The 19,938-nt window shown below is 51.4% G+C and overlaps 3 protein-coding genes across 3 annotated transcripts; all 3 read right to left on the reverse strand.

The window, feature by feature from the left end:
* Window positions 1-197: 197 nt before the first annotated feature.
* zgc:85858 (uncharacterized protein LOC405879 homolog) lies at window positions 198-4,976 on the reverse strand. Its single transcript, XM_044098572.1, has 3 exons — window positions 4,409-4,976; window positions 3,354-3,429; window positions 198-1,345 (listed from the first exon to the last, which is right to left on the reverse strand). The coding sequence occupies exons 1-3, from the start codon at window positions 4,490-4,492 to the stop codon at window positions 1,305-1,307; spliced, it is 201 nt and encodes a 66-aa protein (XP_043954507.1). The 5' UTR covers window positions 4,493-4,976; the 3' UTR covers window positions 198-1,304.
* A 276-nt stretch (window positions 4,977-5,252) lies between these two features.
* On the reverse strand, window positions 5,253-7,421 carry si:ch73-265d7.2. The gene is made up of 3 exons (XM_044097302.1): window positions 7,396-7,421; window positions 7,182-7,339; window positions 5,253-6,230 (listed from the first exon to the last, which is right to left on the reverse strand). The coding sequence occupies exons 1-3, from the start codon at window positions 7,419-7,421 to the stop codon at window positions 5,755-5,757; spliced, it is 660 nt and encodes a 219-aa protein (XP_043953237.1). The 3' UTR covers window positions 5,253-5,754.
* Window positions 7,422-8,614: 1,193 nt separating this feature from the next.
* eno3 (enolase 3, (beta, muscle)) lies at window positions 8,615-19,290 on the reverse strand. Its single transcript, XM_044098573.1, has 14 exons — window positions 19,123-19,290; window positions 11,688-11,777; window positions 11,528-11,623; window positions 11,400-11,458; window positions 11,221-11,290; window positions 11,021-11,154; window positions 10,689-10,805; window positions 10,500-10,605; window positions 10,220-10,417; window positions 9,497-9,573; window positions 9,292-9,416; window positions 9,091-9,199; window positions 8,924-8,982; window positions 8,615-8,853 (listed from the first exon to the last, which is right to left on the reverse strand). The coding sequence occupies exons 2-14, from the start codon at window positions 11,770-11,772 to the stop codon at window positions 8,784-8,786; spliced, it is 1,305 nt and encodes a 434-aa protein (XP_043954508.1). The 5' UTR covers window positions 11,773-11,777; window positions 19,123-19,290; the 3' UTR covers window positions 8,615-8,783.
* Window positions 19,291-19,938: the final 648 nt, after the last annotated feature.

The raw sequence follows: 19,938 nt of genomic DNA on the forward strand, positions 1-19,938 counted from the left end.
ACTGTGAAACTGGACCATTTAAAGCAAAATTTTCACCTTTTATGTGCCAGGATTTTCACAGTTCAGCCTCAGGATGCTAACAGAGCTAGCATCTTCTTCACCCTGATCCTGACAGGAACCTGCCATCGGACCGGTCTGAACTCCAACCGCTGATCTAAGCAGCATAATGAATGAAAGATGAGACTCAGAGGCACATAGAGAAAAATATCAGAAGTTTTATTTTGTATAAAAGTGGAGAAATCGTCCAGCAGGGGGAGACATAAACAGCTGCAGCAGGGAGCTTGTTGTCATCAGTTTTACAGTAAAATTCACTTCCTGCAGATCAGAGATGGAGGCGGAGCTAAAGCTGCTGTTTCCAGAGCATTAAAGAGAAATCCTGCTTATCGCCACGGAAACCGACTCACCCTGCAATCAGCTTCTGTTAGGTTAAGTCACATTATACCAGCGGACAGAGCGTGCTGTGCTTTTATTGTGAAATACAGAGGAAGTGTTAACGGTCACAGCTTAACAGAGAGCAGTAAACAACTGGCCCCGTTTTTCTGATCCTCTGCTGAAACATCAGCTTTATGGCTTTCAGGGATGGGTCGACTGCAGACTCTTCATAAATATCTTTAAATAATTATTACCGACGGTGACTCTGAACTCTGAGGGACCAATCAAAGCTTCATCGGGTTCAGAAACAACAGAATCTCCCTCTAAATCAGCAGCAGGCGGCTGGACGACTGGAAGGAAAACAGTTAAGACTTCATCAGATACCAGCAACTCCATCAGTTCATCACCAGCAGCAGTGCAGAAAATAATAATAATAATAATAATAAAAAAACAATGTTCTGTAGTAACAGAAGGAAGAGAAATGAGTTGAACTCCACAGGAACGTGTGTGTGTGTGTGTGTTCTGGTCTTTCTGCCTCTGTAGGGACCAGGGCTCTAACTCAGCAATATGAGGACAATCAGGGACACATCAGGACAGCTGTGGAGACATGTCCTTACACTGAGGACATGTCTCCACAGCTGGATTGCTACTTCACTGTGAGGACAAGTCTCCAATCAGGGGAAACATCTGGAGACACATGTCACCTTCAGGGTCACAGCTACACTGTGGGGACGCGTCTTCACAATGACCCAGTGTCCAGGCCGGATTTCAGGTTTATGGAGACCAATCCTAACATTTACAATCCCCACAAAGCCAGAAATGCCCATGTATGTCTCTGTGTGTGTGTGTGTGTGTGTGTGTGTGTGTGTGTGTGTGTGTGTGTGTGTAGGGCGGGGTGATGAAGGCAGGCTTGGCTCTGGGGTCAGAGGTCATCACATGCCCTGTCGGATGCTCTGGATGATCTGGAAGATGGCTGAAAGACACAGAGAGGTGGATGTTAGCAGGAGGAGGAGGAAGAAGAACAAGAGGAAGAGGAGGAGGAGAGCAGAAGCAGGGATTCTGGCCCTGATGAAGGTTCTGGTCCAGATACTGGAGGCAGTCAGGAAGAGGAAGAGCAGCTTCCTGTTCTACTTCCTGTCTCACTGTGAAGATAAGTGACTGTGAGATTTTTTACTTCCTGTTTCTCTGCAGCGGTTTCTGCCTCCTGAGTGGAGATAACGGGCCGTAACCACGGCAACGGGCCGTAACCACGGCAACGGGCCGTAACCAGTAGACAAAGGTTCTACTGGTCTAACTGGCCCTGGGAGTTCTGCAGAACTTTAACGCATCCAGAACCTGATAGGGAATCAGTGGGAGGTTCTGATGGTTTCTGCTCGCTGCAGGTTCTGGTAGTTCTGTTTGGTCCGGTCCGGTCCAATCCGTATCTCTACAGCCGATCAGCCATGGTGACGCCACAAAGGAGGACCATGAGGGAAGTTCAGAACCAGAACCTGTCAGGACTGAACCCATCAAAACTCGCCAGAACCCGTCAGGACCGGACACGACCCATCAGAATCTCAGCTCCGGTTAGGAACCAGGGGCCTCATGCATGAAAGAGTTTGCCGTTTTCACACAAAAAAAGTCGGATGCATAAATCCGTGGCCGCGCACATTTCCTTTAGAAATCCTGATTTACAGAAACAGAGCAGCTGCTGGTCCACCTGTCGCCTCCATAAATACATATTAATGTAAATTAGTATAAATACCTGGAAGTCTGCCGCCATGTGAAGCAGTAACCATGGCAACATCCTTGTTTGTAGCAGAATAAGTATTTATAATGATAATAATTATATATTTTATTTGAAAGGTGCTTTGAGGACACATAATGTCACCTCACAAAAAAACCAAAAAATACACAAAAATACATTTTAAAGAAAAAAAAAATCCAAATTAAAAAAATAAAAAATAAAGAGATCCTGTAAATGTCTGTCTGAACATCAGAGCGTTCAGCCGAGATTTAAAGACAGACAGAGAGTCAGAGCCTCTGAGTGGGAATGTGGATGTTTATTATAAATACTAGATGATTTATGTCCATAAGGCGACATTATGATGTCCAGGATGATCAGTCTGGATAAATCTAAACATTAATGAACCAGCAGATCAATCTGATCACTGATCAATGGATCCATGTTCTCCTCAGGTAGCGGCTCACCTGGATGCAGCTACTGATGGACCTGTGACTGCATACACACCTGATCACCTTCAATAATCCAACCTGTTGATTATTTTAATCTGCTGATCAATTTTAGTCAGAATAAATAATCCATAGATGTATTTCAGTCGCTTCAGATCGATGAGTTTCATTTTTATGAGACAAAACTGAGGAAAAGTATTATTTACATTCTAGTGAAGTTTTCACATTTTTATTGTCTTTATTTTGTGTTAGCTTATTGTCTGAGGATAAATGTGGTTCAGTTTCATCGTTTACGTTTAAACAATAAAATATTAAAATCATGATAATCATCAGGTTTGATGCTTCCTGGTCTAAATAACTGAATGTCGTCAGGTTTCAGTGGATTTAGTGAGTTTTGAGGTTTTGTAGTTAGAAATTGTCCACAATAAACATTTTTCACCACGGAAACAGTTTGTGTATTTTTATAAAACTTTGATGCAAAGTTCATTTTTATACATGCCGACTAGGGTTAGCTGCCCGTAAAATATGGCGGCGCGCATTTTTTGCACGCATGCTGCTTTATGCATGAGGCCTCAGAACCTTCCCCTCAGGTGCAGTTGGGTTTGGACCGAACACCAGAGTAGAAACACCAGAACCGGTCCGTCCCGCCCTGGTCCAAGCTCAGATTAAACAGAACCAGAACCAGCCAGTGTCTACAGGTCCGACAGATGGCCCAATCAGGTCAGGTGGAGCTTCTTGATAAGCCATGCTAGCATGCTAACCAGCCTCACCAGGTCACCAAAGGTCACGGTTCTGCAGAGGAAACTCACCTGATCCACAAACCACAAAGACGAAAAGCGCCAGCAGCCAGGGACCCACCGGAGACTTGTCCTCGTTCACCGGCCTCTGCAACGCAAAGCAGGCAGCGTGAGAACCGCAGAGACACAACGCTCCACTTCCTGCAGGGGCCCGGTACCACCCGGTGCCTCCTGGTACCACCCGGTACCTCCTGGTACCACCGGGTACCACCTGTTTCCAGAACCTGACCTGAACCATTTCCAGAGGAGAACCATCTACCTCCAGGCAGTTGCCAAATTGCTTCCAGGTGATGAGGAACCAGTTGGGCCCCGGGGCCCAGGTTGGGTTCATCATTGATTCCAATAATCACCAATATGATCAGGTCCTCCTGAAGCTCTAATGCTGCCATAAAACTGAGCAGCTTCACTTCCTGTCAGCCACAAACCAGCTGATGGAATCAAATGCCTCGAGCTAAGCTAGCATCCTTCCTACAGCCCAGAGGAAAATTACTCTTATTAATATTTATATGCTAATCCGAGCTAATCAGATGGAGTTTATTCATGTTACCGGGACCAGAGCTTCAAACTGGACCATGACTGATGGTGAACCCGACCACCATCAGCTCAGACAGCTGCAGGAGGAACATGGAGGTGGTGGAGTGGTGCTGTGGGCTCACTGAGGAGCTTTCCATCTGACCGGGTCACTGGACCCAAAACATCTGAACATCAACAAACTTCCTGGGAATCCACCATGCAGGGGGCGGGGGCTCCAAGCAACCTGCTGCAGTTATGTAATATTTAAATTAGCTCCGACAGACAAAGAGCCGAACCCCGAACAGTAAGCCGAACCGAACCTAGGACCCGTTCCACTCAGATTATCAGTTTAAATCAGTTTTTTACAGTTTATGATTCTGATTAAAGAGGTAAAGCATCTAAAATCCTAAAGGTTGTAAGAGGAGTCTGGTCACTTCCTGCTGTAACCCCGCTCATTGGCAGAGCGGAGCCACGCACCATATAAGGACGTGTTTCCGCTCCATTTCCAGCCAGGTCCAGAATAATATCAGTAATTACTCCATGTCGGAACCCACCGAGGTTTTCTGGACGTGTCCCCGCTGTGTGATCGTCTTGCTGTGCCGCTCGTTGGCCACCTTCATCCGCTGAACTGCAGACATGTTCCCACCTTAACTACAGGAGCCGGACAGGAGCGGGTCGGAACCGGGTCAGAATCTGGTCAGAGAGAGCAGCAGCGCAGGCTGGAGGCTGTGGGACGGGAGTGGTGAACGGCTCGGCTCGGGTCTGGTTCCCCTCCGTAAGTAACCTCCGAGGAATCGGCGCTAGCCGTTAGCTGGTGCTAACTGAACTCCGAGGAACTGACCCGGTCACGTGACATTGGTCGGAGCGCCGCGGGGTCTCTGCTGCCCTCTGGTGGCAGGAGAGGAACTGCGTTCATCTCATTTCACCGGAATAAAATGAATTTAAGACACGAACCCATTATCAACCCATTTGGACCTAATTTAGTCAACAGAATGAGTCTAAACTGAGCTGACATCATCTTGGATCCTTCAGATGGAGGACAAACCAGGACCAGATGAGCCATCCAGAACCATGAAGGCATCATGGTTCTGATACTACAGTTGGATCAGAACCTTTCCTCAGGTCAGGGTTAGAATCGGTTAGATCGATATAATCTGATATTAACTGAAAGTTTGAATGTTGTGATTCTGGGAGTAAAACTAGACAATTTCTCTCTTGCTGTTTTCCAGCTTCTCTGATTATAATATAATTATTCACATTTATTGCAGACTAATGATAAAAAACTCTTTTATTAATTAGATCAGTTTGATTTTAAATGGATATTAGATGTTTACTGTGAGATTAAACCAAACTAAACCAGTCAGTCTGGATTAACTTCAGTTCTTCTGATTTCCTCAGGCTGGAGGGAAGAAACCAAAACCTCTGATGAGACGATGGGACATAATGAGCGGAGAGGAAGCTTGAACCATCCTAGCCGTGAAATATTGTGGTGGCAGCATGATGCTGTGGGGCTGATTTAGTGCAGGAGGGACTGGTGTCACAGAACAGAACCAAACAGAACCGAACTGATGGTATCATGAGGAAAGAGGCAGAGAGCAGAGATCAGGTTCAGTTTAATGCTTCGTCAGCGCTAACACACACCTACAGGTCACACACACACCTACAGGTCACACACACACCTACAGGTCACACACACACCTACACACACCTACAGGTCACACACACGTCTCCTGCTGGCTGCAGGCCGCCAGTGGGTCAAAGGTCACTAGCGTTAGCATCGTCCTGAGCTCAGCCGGCTCTGGTTAGTATCGTCCAGCATAAAATCTCCGCCTGGAGGTCAGAGGTCATGCAGGGTCATCTTCAGTTGTGAGAAGCAGCGGCGTTTCCACGGTAACCGTCCCTAGCAGCCCAGGCCGCTGATGGAGCCGATGCGGTCCAGCTTCATCCCGAAGCATCCTCTTCCTCCCGCCGTGGCCTTGTGGCTCCGCCTCCTCGTCTTCGCTTGGCGCCGCAGGAAGTCCAGGAAGAGCCGGGGCACCACTTCCTGTCTGCTGGCCAATCTGCTTGCGTTACCGTGGCGACTCAGGCCCAGCAGCAAAGGCAGGGAGGTCGGCGAGGAGGCGGAGCCCTCTGTTATGTCATCAGGCGGGGGCGTGGCCTCGATGAGGGAGGCGAGGCGAGAGCCGAACAGAGAGAGAAACACCTGGACAAACACACAGGTGACATCAGTCACATGACCTGACCGACCAATCAGCTGGCAGAGCCACAGGATGAAGGACACACCTGCTGCTCGTTGTTCTGAGGTGAAAGCCTCGTTTCCACGGAAACCAGGAGCAAAACCAGGAGGCCCACCGGAGCAGAGGAGGCGGCGGCCATCTTTATTTACAGACAAAAATAAATTAAAACCTGAAAAATAAAATCGTCAGAAATATTTTTCAATGTTTGTTAGCAAAAATAGAAATTAGATGAGTTTTTATTAGATTATTAATGAAACTTTTTTATTGTGAATTTAAAATAAACATCAGAGAGTTTTTAAATATGTCACAAATATTCAGAAAGGTTTGAAACAGGAACCAGTTCTGGAGTTTAACATTAATATTTAAAAAATCTTCCTCAGTGTTTAAACATGACTCCATTTTCACTGGGAGCTTAAACAGGAAGTGATGCTCGTCTACTTCCTGTCAGCCCCCCACCTGCCCCGCTCAGGAAAACGCTTCAGATTAAATTATATTTTCAGAATCAGTTAGAAACTAATTAATATTTCCTGAAAGAAGATCAGAATCTTTAATGATCCTGAATTCATATTTTAATAGTAGAACCAGAAAATATTTAGTTTTACTGATGAAAAACATCACAAGCTTTATTTAATTACATCCTCATTAACAAAGATTTAACAGGTAAAATCATTTATTAGTGAACTAATTATGTATTATCAATAATTATTTGTTCATTTGTAGAAATGACTATTAAATATAAATTACAAAACTATTGTAGTAAATCAGTCTTCATCCACATTACGACAAGATTAACAGTTAAATTATTAGAATTTAACTGTTAAATAATTTATGTCTGAGTGCTGTAGACGATGAGAGGTCTGATGCTGGGGGGTTTAAATGTGTATGGTTGATTTATAAATACATATAAATATTAAATAATAAACCCAATTATATCAGTTATTGTTAATTACAAAGTAAAATTATTTATTATAATTCAATTATTTTTTATCATTAAATCACAAAACTGGATCAAACTTTTATTTTATTTTATTATTGTTTAAATTTTCATTTTTAATTTCAGAGCTTTGAACCTGAAAGCTGCAGAACTTACTTCCAGCAACGGTCCAGAAGGTTCTGCTGGCGGTCGGGTCCAAAAGGAGCAGATTCTGGTTCTGGTCCTGGTCCTGGTTCTGGTCCTGGTTCTGGTTCTGGTTCTGGTCCTGGTCCTGGTCCTGGTTCTGGTCGGTCCTGAGACGAGCCCGGCCGGGTCTGCAGAACAACCTCAGAGTTCTGTTTTTATACGACTCGGCGCCGTGATGTCACACATTCTTTGGGTCACCCAGGTCTTCATGGCGTCGCCTCGGCAACGCTGTCTCACACACACACACACACACACACACACACACACACACACACACACCGGGTCAGTGATGGGCGTCCAGTCAGAGACATGGAGAGGAAATGATGTCCAGAGGTTCATAAAGGTCCAGAACTATCTGGGACGGGTCAGAACCAGAACCAGAACCACGCTGGGTTGACTCTGTTCCTCCTGGAGAGGGATGACTTCAGGTGGAGGCAGCATGGTGCTGTGGGACGGACCTCAAGGCTGGAGGCAATGAGACCTTGATGTCTCTGCTCTGAGGAACCAACCTGACCTCTGACCTCTCAGGCGTCCATGATGAAGAATCATCATCTTCCTCGTCTTCTCAGCCAATCAGATTGCCGATCTCTCCATGACACCGATCCTCTCTACCGCTCCATGACCCCTGACCTTTCCTTACATTGTTGCCACGGAGACCATGTTGTTGTAGGAAGTATTTTGTGTGGAAGGGGGCGGAGCCTCAGACGTCTGTGTTTAATGACCCCCCATCGTCTTTGTCCTGTCAGACGAAGCCCCGCCCCCCATTCAGCCTCTGACGTCATCAGGTCCACATAAAACACTCACACACACACACACACTGCCAGAGGACAGCGGGTCATCCATCACTGTAGGACACAGCAACAACATCAGAACCTTTTGCAGGTTCTGATGGTTCCTGGAGAAGAACCAGATCAGAACCTCAGAGGCCCAGATAAACCCGACCAGCACACAGGGTTAGCATGTGTTAGCATGAACCATCCTGAGGGTCCAGTAATGGTTCTGGAGCAGATCAAATTCTTCCTCCTCCTCCTCTTCCTCATCGCCCTGTGGGTCGATTCAGCTGCTGGTCATCGCCAGGCAACAAGCTGCCTGCAGCACAAACTCCTCAGCCAATCAGCACTGACGTCACACCGCAGTGTGTGTGTGTGTGTGTGTGTGTGTGTGTGAGACATGAACAGCAGACTGAGTTTGAGATTCCCATCAGGCTGAAATCAGAAGCTGATCTGAACTTAATGTTCGTGTAGCGCCCAGCAGGGGGCAGGCTGAGTCACAGACAAATGTTTTCATACTGTTTATTATTATTTTATTTGCTTCTGTTTACCGAGTCGTAGTATTAAACTTTGTGTTGTCCCTGAGCTGCCCAGCAGGGGGCAGGATGGGTCACCATCAGCAATGAACCAGAGTCAGAAAGAATGATTTTATTTGTTTACTGAGTTTTGATAGAAAACACTCTTTATGGAATAACCACTGAGAGAGCGGGCTAAAGCCCCCCCACTGTGAGGGGGCGGGGCTTCAGGGATCCCCAGGTGTCGGTCCGTTGGCACGGCGACGGCGAGGCGGTAAGGCAGAGGCTCAGTTGATCTTTGGGTGGCGGAAGTCCTTCCCAGCGAACTTGGCTTTGTCTCCCAGTTCCTCCTCGATCCTGCAGGAAGCAGACTGTTGGTCACGCTGGAACAAAGGCTTTTATTTTGGAGGAATCAGGAAGTGCTCACCTCATCAGCTGGTTGTACTTGGCCAGACGCTCTGACCTGCAGGGGGCGCCAGTCTTAATCTGAGAAACACAGAGAGCATCATTAGTGAAACAACCAGCAGGAGGCAGGAGAGGACGCGGTTCTGTTGGTTCTGATCCGGCCGGTTGGCGGCCCAACACCCAACCAACCTGTCCAGTGCAGAGTCCAACCACCAAGTCAGAGATGAAGGTGTCCTCCGTTTCTCCAGAACGATGGCTGACCATCACACCCCAACCACTGGTCTGAGCCAGCTTACACCTGGAGGACAGGAGGACAGATACAATGTCAGAGGGGGACAGGTGGATAAAGAGACAGACAGGTGTGTCCCCAGAGAGGGACAGGTGTCTTACGCCTGGATGGACTCGGTGACGGAGCCGATCTGGTTGACTTTGAGCAGAAGACAGTTGCAGGCCTTCTTCTCCACCGCCTGCTGGATCCTCTTTGGATTGGTCACCGTCAGATCATCTCCTACAATCTGATGGGTGGAGACGGACCGACAAGTGAGTCAGGGCAGCCATGTTGTTCATCAGAAACACCTGTCCACCTCCATCTCACCTGGATGTCCACAGAGGCAGTGAACTTAGCCCATTGTTCCCAGTCATCCTGGTCAAATGGATCCTCAATGGACTGAACTGGAAACCAACAGACAGACCAGACCTTTAGTGCAAGGAAGATTCTGCTGACCCCTTCTGGTAGACTGGCGCTACTGCACCATACTGGTTTCTACATACACACCAAGGTTGGTCCAAAATGGGTTCTGGAGGTTCCGGCATCCTGCATGTTCTGGTTCCCTCCCTGCTGGTACCAACAATCTTTCAGCAGGTCAAAGTTCTTCTAATGATCATCATTGGATCCAGGTGAGTTAAACCAGGGAGAGACTAGAACATGCAGGATGCCGGACCTCCAGAACCTCCAGAACCTCCAGAACCCACTTTGGACCCCCTGATGTAGAGAGAACCTCTTTAAGGAACACATTCAGTTATAGCTGAACTCGTTCTAATTGAAGTCCAAAGACCTGGTCAGAACCAGTCAGACCGGTTCTAGCTGAAGTCCAGAGACCCAGTCAGGTTCTAATTGAGGTCCAGAGACCCAGTCGGGTTCTAGCAGAGACTGTAGGAACCTGGTAGAGAACCGTTGAGTCCAGTTGTGTTTCTAACAAACTGAATCTCATGCAGACTTGTAAATGATCAACTCCTCAGGTTGATCAGCGCGTTGTGACTCCAGTTCAGGATTTCTTCCTGCGGTTGGCGCCTCCAGGTGTTCTGTGTGTGTCCTCACCTGGGTAGCCCTTGATGAAGCTGCGGTAAAGGTCTCCCAGCTGCTCTCCACTGATGTGTCTGGCCGGGTCGTCGGGGGACTTGAAGTCCAAGTCGTACTTTCCGTTGCGGAAGAACTCGGAGGCGGCCACATCCATGCCGATAATGATCTTGTCAGGATAGCCGGCCTTTTCGATGGCCGTCTTCAGCAGCTCCAGGGCTGCAGAGACACAGCCAATCAGAGCTCTGCTAGAACCACAGTCAGCCCAAAGTACCTTCAGAACCGGACAGCTGGAGCTCACCCTCGTTGTTCTCCAAGATGTTGGGGGCGAAGCCTCCCTCATCTCCTACGTTGGTGGCATCTTTGCCGTATTTGGCTTTGATGACGTTCTTCAGGTTATGGTAGACCTGAACTCACCAAGAGAGACAGACATGACTAGTGAATGAGGTGAAGCCCAAGAAGCAGCGCCACAGGCCAAAGGTCGCAGTACCTCAGCTCCAATCCTCATGGCCTCGTGGAAGTTAGAAGCCCCTACAGGTAGAATCATGAACTCCTGCATGGCCAGCTTGTTCCCAGCATGACTTCCACCGTTGATCACGTTAAAGGCCTGAAGAGAACATGAGAACCAGATGAGACAACCAGCAGCTGGACAGACGATTCCTACTGTCCAAACAAGACAGGTCCAGTCTGGGTGAAGTCTACCTTTATTGGACAAAAGCATCCTAGCTCAATATCATAAATGAAGTCAAAGCCCCTCCCACTCATGTTAAACCCCTCCCTCCATCAAACCCCGCCCTCTCTCGGTAAGCCCCTCCCACTCACAGGAACAGGAAGGATGACGTCCTTGTGTCCGGCGAGGTCAGCGATGTGGCGGTAGAGGGGGACTCCCTTCTCCGCCGCTCCGGCCTTACAGACGGCCAGCGACACGCCCAGGATGGCGTTAGCTCCAAACTTAGCTGCAGACAGAGACACGGTCACTCAGGACAGAGACAGGCAAGATGGACAAGTGGACGGGTCGTTACATTTGTTCTCTGTGCCGTCCAACTCCAGCATGAACTTGTCGATCTTCTCCTGCTCGACAACGCTGAACTTCTGGAAAACAGAAGGACATGAGGACAGACAGGTAGATGGACATGAGGACTTTCTATTGGACTCTACAGAATCCCTCCAAAGCAGGTGACCCCTGACCCCTGGCAGACACCTTCTCGATCAGCTGGGGGGCGATCTCCTTGTTGACGTGGTCCACAGCCTTCTGTGTCCCTGTGGACAAACCCAGGTGTTAGCAGGATGCTGGGACATCCTCACCTGTCCTCTCAGGTGTCCTCCTACCTTTGCCCAGGTAGCGGCTCTTGTCTCCGTCGCGGAGCTCCAGGGCCTCGTGGACTCCGGTGGACGCACCGCTGGGGACGGCGGCCCTGAAGAGACCTGGACACAGTTGGACGTTAGTGACCCTGAGGGACACCTAAGGCACCTCAGAGCTGCTGCTCACCTTTGGCCGTCCACAGGTCCACCTCCACGGTCGGGTTCCCTCTGGAGTCCAGAATCTCACGGGCGTGGATCTTGGTGATGGACATCCTGACTGAGGGACGAAGGAGACACTGATCAGAACTGTAAATCCAGATCAGCTGACTGAGGTGTTCACACCCTGATCCGGTTTAATCAGCTGGTCCCTGAGGAGAGGTTAACCGGGCCAGAACCAAGCAGAACAGAACCAGAACCATAGTGTTGTCCTCTCCTGAGAGCCTGAACTCTGTCCGTCCACTGAGGGGACACCGTCTGTTCACATCAAACAAAGACAACACACTGCAACTGGTTCTGGACTCTCTGGATCTGGTTCTGGATTACCAGAACACAGTGGACCCGGTTTGGGGCCATTTGGACATAACTGAACCTGGTTCTGGAATATCAGCACACATCGGACCCAGTTCCAAACTCTATGGACCTGATTCTGGTCTCTACTCCAAATGTCTTCAAATTAAAAGTTTCAGATTCGGGACTTGAGGATAAAGACTTGAGACGCACAAAACACTGACTTGGATCCACCTCTGCTAACTGGACCCGGTTCTGTACCACCAGAACCTAACTGGACCTTGTCCTCCACCAACATAGCAGACCAACCTGGCCCGGACCTGGTATTCTGTTGGCACATCTGGCAAACTTCTGGTATGGCAAACTGGATGTCAACCAGAGTTGGACCAGATGGGCGGGTCGACCGATGCACTGGACCGGATCGGTGCAGGCAGAATACTGACCACTTACAGAAGCAGTTATGTGGTGAAAATATTTAGAAACATTTGTAGGATTACCAGGCAAAAAAACTTTTGCCCAAAAGAATAACATGGCAGGATTAGCAATATATTAAATATAATATTAACATATCATACTGGCAGCTGCCTTCAATCAGAGATTATTAATTATTCTAGGAAATTATGTTGATGATTTTTTTTATTATTATTGAATGCAAAAGGAATAAAAAGTAATATAATTCTAATGTCTAAATATAACAATATTTTAAATGGAAACGCCCGGTGTTTCTCCTGGTGGCGGACGAGACAAACTGCAGGCTTCAGCTCCGTCTCCATAGTAACGGACTCATCAACCGTTCAACTGAACTCAATCCATCCATTTATGTTCACCTTGTCCCTAATGGGGTCAAGAGGGTTGCTGGTTCCTCTCCAGCTACGTTCCGGACGATAGGCGGGGTCAACACAGAGACAGACAGGACACACATCACGGGCCAAACCTGGCCCGGTTCTGGTCAAACATGAAAGGTCACACCTGACCCGGTTCCGGCCAAACATCCTGGATCACAACTGGCCCGGATCCGGCCACAACTGGCCCGGTTCTGTCCACAACTGGCCCGGTTCCGGCCACATCTGGCCCGGTTCCGGCCACATCTGGCCCGGTTCCGGCCACATCTGGCCCGGTTCCGGCCACATCTGGCCCGGTTCCGGCCACATCTGGCCCGGTTCCGGCCAAACATCACGGGCCAAAACTGACCCGGTTCTGGCCACAACTAGCCCGGTTCCGGCCAAACATCACGGGCCACATCTGGCCCGGTTCTGGCCAAACATCACGGGCCAAAACTGACCCGGTTCTGGCCACAACTGGCCCGGTTCCGGCCAAACATCATGGGCCAAAACTGACCCGGTTCTGGCCACAACTGGCCCGGTTCCGGCCAAACATCATGGGCCACAGCATCCTGGGTCACAACTGGCCCGGTTCCGTCCACAACTGGCCCGGTTCCGTCCACAACTGGCCCGGTTCCGGCCACACCTGGCCCGGTTCCGGCCAAACATTCTGGGTCACACCTGGCCCGGTTCCGGCCACAACTGGCCCGGTTCCGGCCAAACATCACGGGCCACACCTGCCCCGGTTCCGGCCACAACTGGCCCGGTTCCGGCCAAACATGAAAGGTCACAACTGGCCCGGTTCTGTCCACAACTGGCCCGGTTCCGTCAGCATCTGGCCCGGTTCCGGCCACAACTGGCCCGGTTCCGGCCAAACATCACGGGCCAAAACTGACCAGGTTCCGGCCACAACTGGCCCGGTTCCGGCAAAACATGAAAGGTCACACCTGACCCGGTTCCGGCCAAACATCCTGGATCACAACTGGCCCGGTTCCGTCAGCATCTGGCCCGGTTCCGGCCACATCTGGCCCGGTTCTGGCCAAACATCACGGGCCAAAACTGACCCGGTTCTGGCCACAACTGGCCCGGTTCCGGCCACAACTGGCCCGGTTCCGTCCACAACTGGCCCGGTTCCGGCCACAACTGGCCCGGTTCCGGCCACAACTGGCCCGGTTCTGGCCAAACATCCTGGATCACAACTGGCCCGGTTCCGGCCAAACATCATGGCCAAACCTGACCAGGTTCTGGACACATCTGGCCCGGTTCCGTCCAAACATCACGGTCCACAACTGGCCCGGTTCTGGCCAAACATCCTGGGTCACACCTGGCCCGGATCCGGCCACAACTGGCCCGGTTCTGTCCACAACTGGCCCGGATCCGGCCACAACTGGCCCGGTTCTGTCCACAACTGGCCCGGTTCCGGCCACAACTGGCCCGGTTCCGGTCAAAAATCTCTGGCCACACCTGACCCGGTTCTGGACACACCTGACTCGGTTCTGGCCAAACATCCTGGGTAACACCTGGCCCGGTTCTGGCCACAACTGGCCCGGTTCCGGTCAAAAATCTCTGGCCACACCTGACCCGGTTCTGGACACACCTGACTCGGTTCTGGCCAAACATCCTGGGTAACACCTGGCCCGGTTCTGGCCACAACTGGCCCGGTTCCGGTCAAAAATCTCTGGCCACACCTGACCCGGTTCTGGACACACCTGACTCGGTTCTGGACACACCTGACCCGGTTCTGGTCGAACATCATGGGCCACTCTTGGCCTGGTTCTGGCCAAACATGACAGGCCACAACTGGCCCGGTTCCGGCCAAACATGAAAGGTCACACCTGACCCGGTTCTGGACACACCCGACCCGGTTCTGGCCAAACATCCTGGGTCACACCTGGCCCGGTTCCGTCCAAACATCACGGTCCACAACTGGCCCGGTTCCGGCCACAACTGGCCCGGTTCCGGTCAAAAATCTCTGGCCACACCTGACCCGGTTCTGGACACACCCGACCCGGTTCTGGCCAAACATCCTGGGCCACAACTGGCCCGGTTCCGTCCAAACATCACGGTCCACAACTGGCCCGGTTCCGGTCAAAAATTTCTGGCCACACCTGACCCGGTTCTGGACACAACTGGCCCAGTTCCGGTCAAAAATCTCTGGCCACACCTGACCCGGTTCTGGCCAAACATCCTGGGCCACAACTGGCCCGGTTCCGTCCAAACATCACGGTCCACAACTGGCCCGGTTCCGGCCACAACTGGCCCGGTTCCGGTCAAAAATCTCTGGCCACACCTGACCCGGTTCTGGACACACCTGACCCGGTTCTGGCCGAACATCATGGGTCACAACTGGCCCGGTTCTGGCCACAACTGGCCCGGTTCCGGCCAAACATCACGGGCCAAAACTGACCCGGTTCTGGCCACAACTAGCCCGGTTCCGGCCAAACATCACGGGCCACATCTGGCCCGGTTCTGGCCAAACATCACGGGCCAAAACTGACCCGGTTCTGGCCACAACTGGCCCGGTTCCGGCCAAACATCATGGGCCAAAACTGACCCGGTTCTGGCCACATCTGGCCCGGTTCTGGCCAAACATCACGGGCCAAAACTGACCCGGTTCTGGCCACAACTGGCCCGGTTCCGGCCAAACATCATGGGCCAAAACTGACCCGGTTCCGTCCACAACTGGCCCGGTTCCGTCCACAACTGGCCCGGTTCCGGCCAAACCTGGCCCGGTTCCGGCCAAACATTCTGGGTCACACCTGGCCCGGTTCCGGCCACAACTGGCCCGGTTCCGGCCAAACATCACGGGCCACACCTGACCCGGTTCCGGCCACACCTGGCCCGGTTCCGGCCAAACATTCTGGGTCACACCTGGCCCGGTTCCGGCCACAACTGGCCCGGTTCCGGCCAAACATCACGGGCCACACCTGACCCGGTTCCGGCCACACCTGGCCCGGTTCCAGCCAAACATCCTGGATCACAACTGGCCCGGTTCCGGCCACAACTGGCCCGGTTCCGGTCAAAAATCTCTGGCCACACCTGACTCGGTTCTGGACACACCTGACCCGGTTCTGGCCGAACATGACAGGCCACAACTGGCCCGGTTCGGCCAAACATCCTGGATCACAACTGGCCCGGTTCTGGCCAAACATCCTGGATCACAACTGGCCCGGTTCCGGCCAAACATGAAAGGTCACACCTGACCCGGTTCTGGACACACCCGACCCGGTTCTGGCCAAACATCCTGGATCACAACTGGCCCGGTTCTGGCCAAACATCCTGGATCACAACTGGCCCGGTTCCGGCCACAACTGGCCCGGTTCCGGTCAAAAATCTCTGGCCACACCTGACCCGGTTCTGGACACACCTGACTCGGTTCTGGACACACCTGACCCGGTTCTGGCCGAACATCATGGGCCACAACTGGCCCGGTTCTGGCCAAACATCCTGGATCACACCTGGCCCGGTTCCGGCCAAACATGACAGGCCACAACTGGCCCGGTTCTGGACACAACTGGCCCGGTTCTGGCCAAACATCCTGGGTCACAACTGGCCCGGTTCCGGCCAAACATGAAAGGTCACACCCGACCCGGTTCTGGACACACCCGACCCGGTTCTGGACACAACTGGCCCGGTTCCGTCCACAACTGGCCCGGTTCCGGCCACAACTGGCCCGGTTCCGGTCAAAAATCTCTGGCCACACCTGACCCGGTTCTGGACACACCTGACTCGGTTCTGGACACACCTGACCCGGTTCTGGCCGAACATCATGGGTCACAACTGGCCCGGTTCCGGCTACAACTGGCCCGGTCCGGCGAAACATGACAGGCCACAACTGGCCCGGTTCTGGCCAAACATCCTGGATCACAACTGGCCCGGTTCTGGCCAAACATCCTGGATCACAACTGGCCCGGTTCCGGCCAAACATGAAAGGTCACACCCGACCCGGTTCTGGACACACATCCTGGGTCACAACTGGCCCGGTTCCGGCTACAACTGGCCCGGTTCCATCCACAACTGGCCCGGTTCTGGCCAAACCTGAAAGGTCACACCCGACCCGGTTCTGGACACACCCGACCCGGTTCTGGACACACCTGACCCGGTTCCGGCCAAACATCCTGGGTCACAACTGGCCCGGTTCTGTCCACAACTGGCCCGGTTCCGGCCACAACTGGCCCGGTTCCGGCCACAACTGGCCCGGTTCCGGTCAAAAATCTCTGGCCACACCTGACCCGGTTCTGGACACAACTGGCCTGGTTCTGGCCAAACATCCTGGGTCACACCTGGCCCGGTTCCAGCCACAACTGGCCCGGTTCCGGTCAAACATGAAAGGTCACACCTGACCCGGTTCTTGATACACCTGACCCGGTTCTGGCCGAACATCACGGGTCACAACTGGTCCGGTTCCGTCCACAACTGGCCCGGTTCCGGTCAAAAATCTCTGGCCACACCTGACCCGGTTCTGGACACAACTGGCCTGGTTCTGGCCAAACATCCTGGGTCACAACTGGCCCGGTTCTGGCCAAACATCCTGGATCACAACTGGCCCGGTTCCGGCCAAACATGAAAGGTCACACCCGACCCGGTTCTGGACACACCCGACCCGGTTCTGGCCAAACATCCTGGGCCACATCTGGCCCGGTTCCGGCGAAACATGACAGGCCACAACTGGCCCGGTTCTGGACACACCTGACCCGGTTCTGGTCGAACATCATGGGCCACATCTTGTCAAACGAGCACCAGTCCATGTGGGCCAGATGGAAGAACCAGCTGTGGGTCAGACAATATGGACCTACACATTCTTGGACCTCGTCTTGACCTGAACTCAGTTGGACCCGGTCAGAGTAACTGACTGGTTCTGTTAGACAAGGCCCGGTCCAGTTAGTTGTGTGTGTGTTTGTGTGTGTCGGACCTGCAGCAGGGATTCTGCTCAGCGCCATGTTTCCGCTCTGTGCCCCGGAAGCCCCGCCCATCTTGTTAAGCAGCCAATCAGAGCCCGGCTGACATTTACGGACAGAACCAAAGAGAGGGAGGAACCAACGAGCGAGGGGGGTGTGTGTGTGTGTGGGTGTGTGTGTGCGTGTGTGTGTTTGTGTGTGTGTGTGTTTGTTTATGGGATGAGCGGGGAGTGTTTAGATATTTTTAATCTGCTGCAGGAGGAGCTGCTGACCTTTAACTAGACCATTCTAAGGAGGTTGAGGTGAGAAGCAAAACAGAACCAGAACCAGGCTGTAACTTCTGACATTTGAATGCATCCGAGAGGACACACACACACACACACACACACTGCTAACTGAATGAACGTGTGTGTGGACTTTGTAAAGGCCATCAGTGGTTTCAAGTGATCTTCAGGAGCTCAGCTGTTGTTCTGCAGCAGTGGGACAGAAATACCACACACACACTGATCCACACACACACACACTGATCCACACACACTGATCCTTACACACACACTGATCCTTACACACACACACTGATCCACACACACACACACACACACTGATCCTTACACACACGCACTGATCCTTACATACACACACACACTGATCCACACACGCACACGCACACTGATCCTTACACACACACTGATCCACACACACACACTCTCCCAGCTGTTTCACATCTGTCCCTTTTAGTGAGCTGCAGTTTTTCCTACTAACTAACTTTCTGATCCAACATCTGCAGCAGTTGACCTTTGAACTCTCACCTCCAGAGTTCTGAATCAGAAGCCTGAGCATCACTGCTGTCTATCATCTGTCTGAATGGACCGGAACCGGAACCAGAGATTCCGCCTTGCAGAAAAGTTTAAAGTTCACCCAAAACAAACCGGGATAAAAGAACCTGTGAACTTTTATTGGACCTGATCCAGAACCGGCTTTCTGACCCGTCAGAGAGCCGGTTCTGTTTGCTCCAACCGTCCTGAGCGGTTCGGATCGGTTGGGTTTGTTTTAATTGGGTCGGTGTGTGTTCAGTGTGTTTGGATCGGTTCGGACCGGTTCGGCGTGGCTCGGTGGGAGGGTCCGGACTTTGCGCCCCCTGCTGTTTGTCTCTGCAACTCTGTGACCTTCAGCCCGCTCAGAGTCACAATCCGCTCAGTACCGGGTCCAAATGAACCGGAACCAGAACCCACCGACACCACAAGTCTCCAAACTGCAGGTTCACGTAAATACACGGCGGCCCTTCAAAATAAAAGCCCGCAGAAGGCGGTCGATCCAAGGCAGAACTAGGAAGCGGCGGCCGGGCTGCAACGGAACCGATGGACAGGAACCGGAACCGGGTTCTGGCTGGACTCACCTGACAGCTGAAGTTCTGAGAAGAGAGGAGTGCGGGTCCGGTCCGGTTCCGTCTGACTGACTGACGTAGAACGTGTCTGTCTCCGTCCGTCAGAGACTTTATAGGCGAAGGGAGGAAGAGGAGGAGGAAGAGGAGGAGGAGCCAGAGGAGGAAGAGCAGCAGGGACTGTCTGGATCTGACCGCAGCACCAGAACCTGAACAGAACCGGTCCAAAACAGTCTGAACCTCAGTCTTCCTGTTAAACTCTGAACGGTCTTCATGTTTACGGTTAATTTCCTAAAATAAACTTTTATTTTTAAAAACTGAGCTGAACTTTGGGTTCATAATAAAAACTGATGGAACTGAAACCAGAATCAGTCGTTGGTGATTCTGGACTGCTGCCTTTTGCTCAAGGACACAACGGCAGAGGATTGAACTTTGAGGACGGCCCCTAATGAGAGAGAAGGTCAAAGTTCACCTGCAGCAGAAACATGAACCTGGCTGAGGATTCACTGCAAATGGCAGAAACCCGGAGACCTTTCAGCCTTTAGCTTCACCTCCAGTCGGAAAATATCTGAAACAAACGACCGGAGCTCTGATTAACGTCTCACTGATTTCATTAATCTTTCAGTCGTTCATTTCACCTGCACAGATTGATCTGATCAATAAGATCAACAGATTATTAACTAGTGAAAATCCAGTAAAAGGATTCGGCATGTCTGGAAATTCATCATTCAGATCTCACCAAACAAACCAACAAATTTATAAAACTTTTCATCAATAATGAAGTAAATCTGCTGAACAGATTTTTACCAAACATACAAACATCTCATTTCA

This window comes from Gambusia affinis, linkage group LG18, assembly GCF_019740435.1.
Source record: "Gambusia affinis linkage group LG18, SWU_Gaff_1.0, whole genome shotgun sequence".
NCBI lineage: Eukaryota > Metazoa > Chordata > Actinopteri > Cyprinodontiformes > Poeciliidae > Gambusia > Gambusia affinis.

What these genes read in the sequence shown, in the direction of transcription:
- zgc:85858 (XM_044098572.1), bottom strand. Translation starts at nt 4,492, where the DNA reads ATGTCTGCAGTTCAGCGGATGAAGGTGGCCAACGAGCGGCACAGCAAG. An exon ending in GACACGTCCAGAAAACCTCG is followed by an intron (nt 3,430 to 4,408) that starts GTGGGTTCCGAC and finishes TTTGCGTTGCAG; the next exon opens with AGGCCGGTGAACGAGGACAA. An exon ending in CTTTGTGGTTTGTGGATCAG is followed by an intron (nt 1,346 to 3,353) that starts GTGAGTTTCCTC and finishes TGTGTCTTTCAG; the next exon opens with CCATCTTCCAGATCATCCAG.
- si:ch73-265d7.2 (XM_044097302.1), bottom strand. Translation starts at nt 7,421, where the DNA reads ATGAAGACCTGGGTGACCCAAAGAAT. An exon ending in ACCTGGGTGACCCAAAGAAT is followed by an intron (nt 7,340 to 7,395) that starts GTGTGACATCAC and finishes GTTGTTCTGCAG; the next exon opens with ACCCGGCCGGGCTCGTCTCA. An exon ending in CTTCTGGACCGTTGCTGGAA is followed by an intron (nt 6,231 to 7,181) that starts GTAAGTTCTGCA and finishes CTGTAAATAAAG; the next exon opens with ATGGCCGCCGCCTCCTCTGC.
- eno3 (XM_044098573.1), bottom strand. Translation starts at nt 11,772, where the DNA reads ATGTCCATCACCAAGATCCACGCCCGTGAGATTCTGGACTCCAGAGGG. An exon ending in ACGTCATCCTTCCTGTTCCT is followed by an intron (nt 10,806 to 11,020) that starts GTGAGTGGGAGG and finishes TGTTCTCTTCAG; the next exon opens with GCCTTTAACGTGATCAACGG. An exon ending in CCATGAGGATTGGAGCTGAG is followed by an intron (nt 10,606 to 10,688) that starts GTACTGCGACCT and finishes TGGTGAGTTCAG; the next exon opens with GTCTACCATAACCTGAAGAA.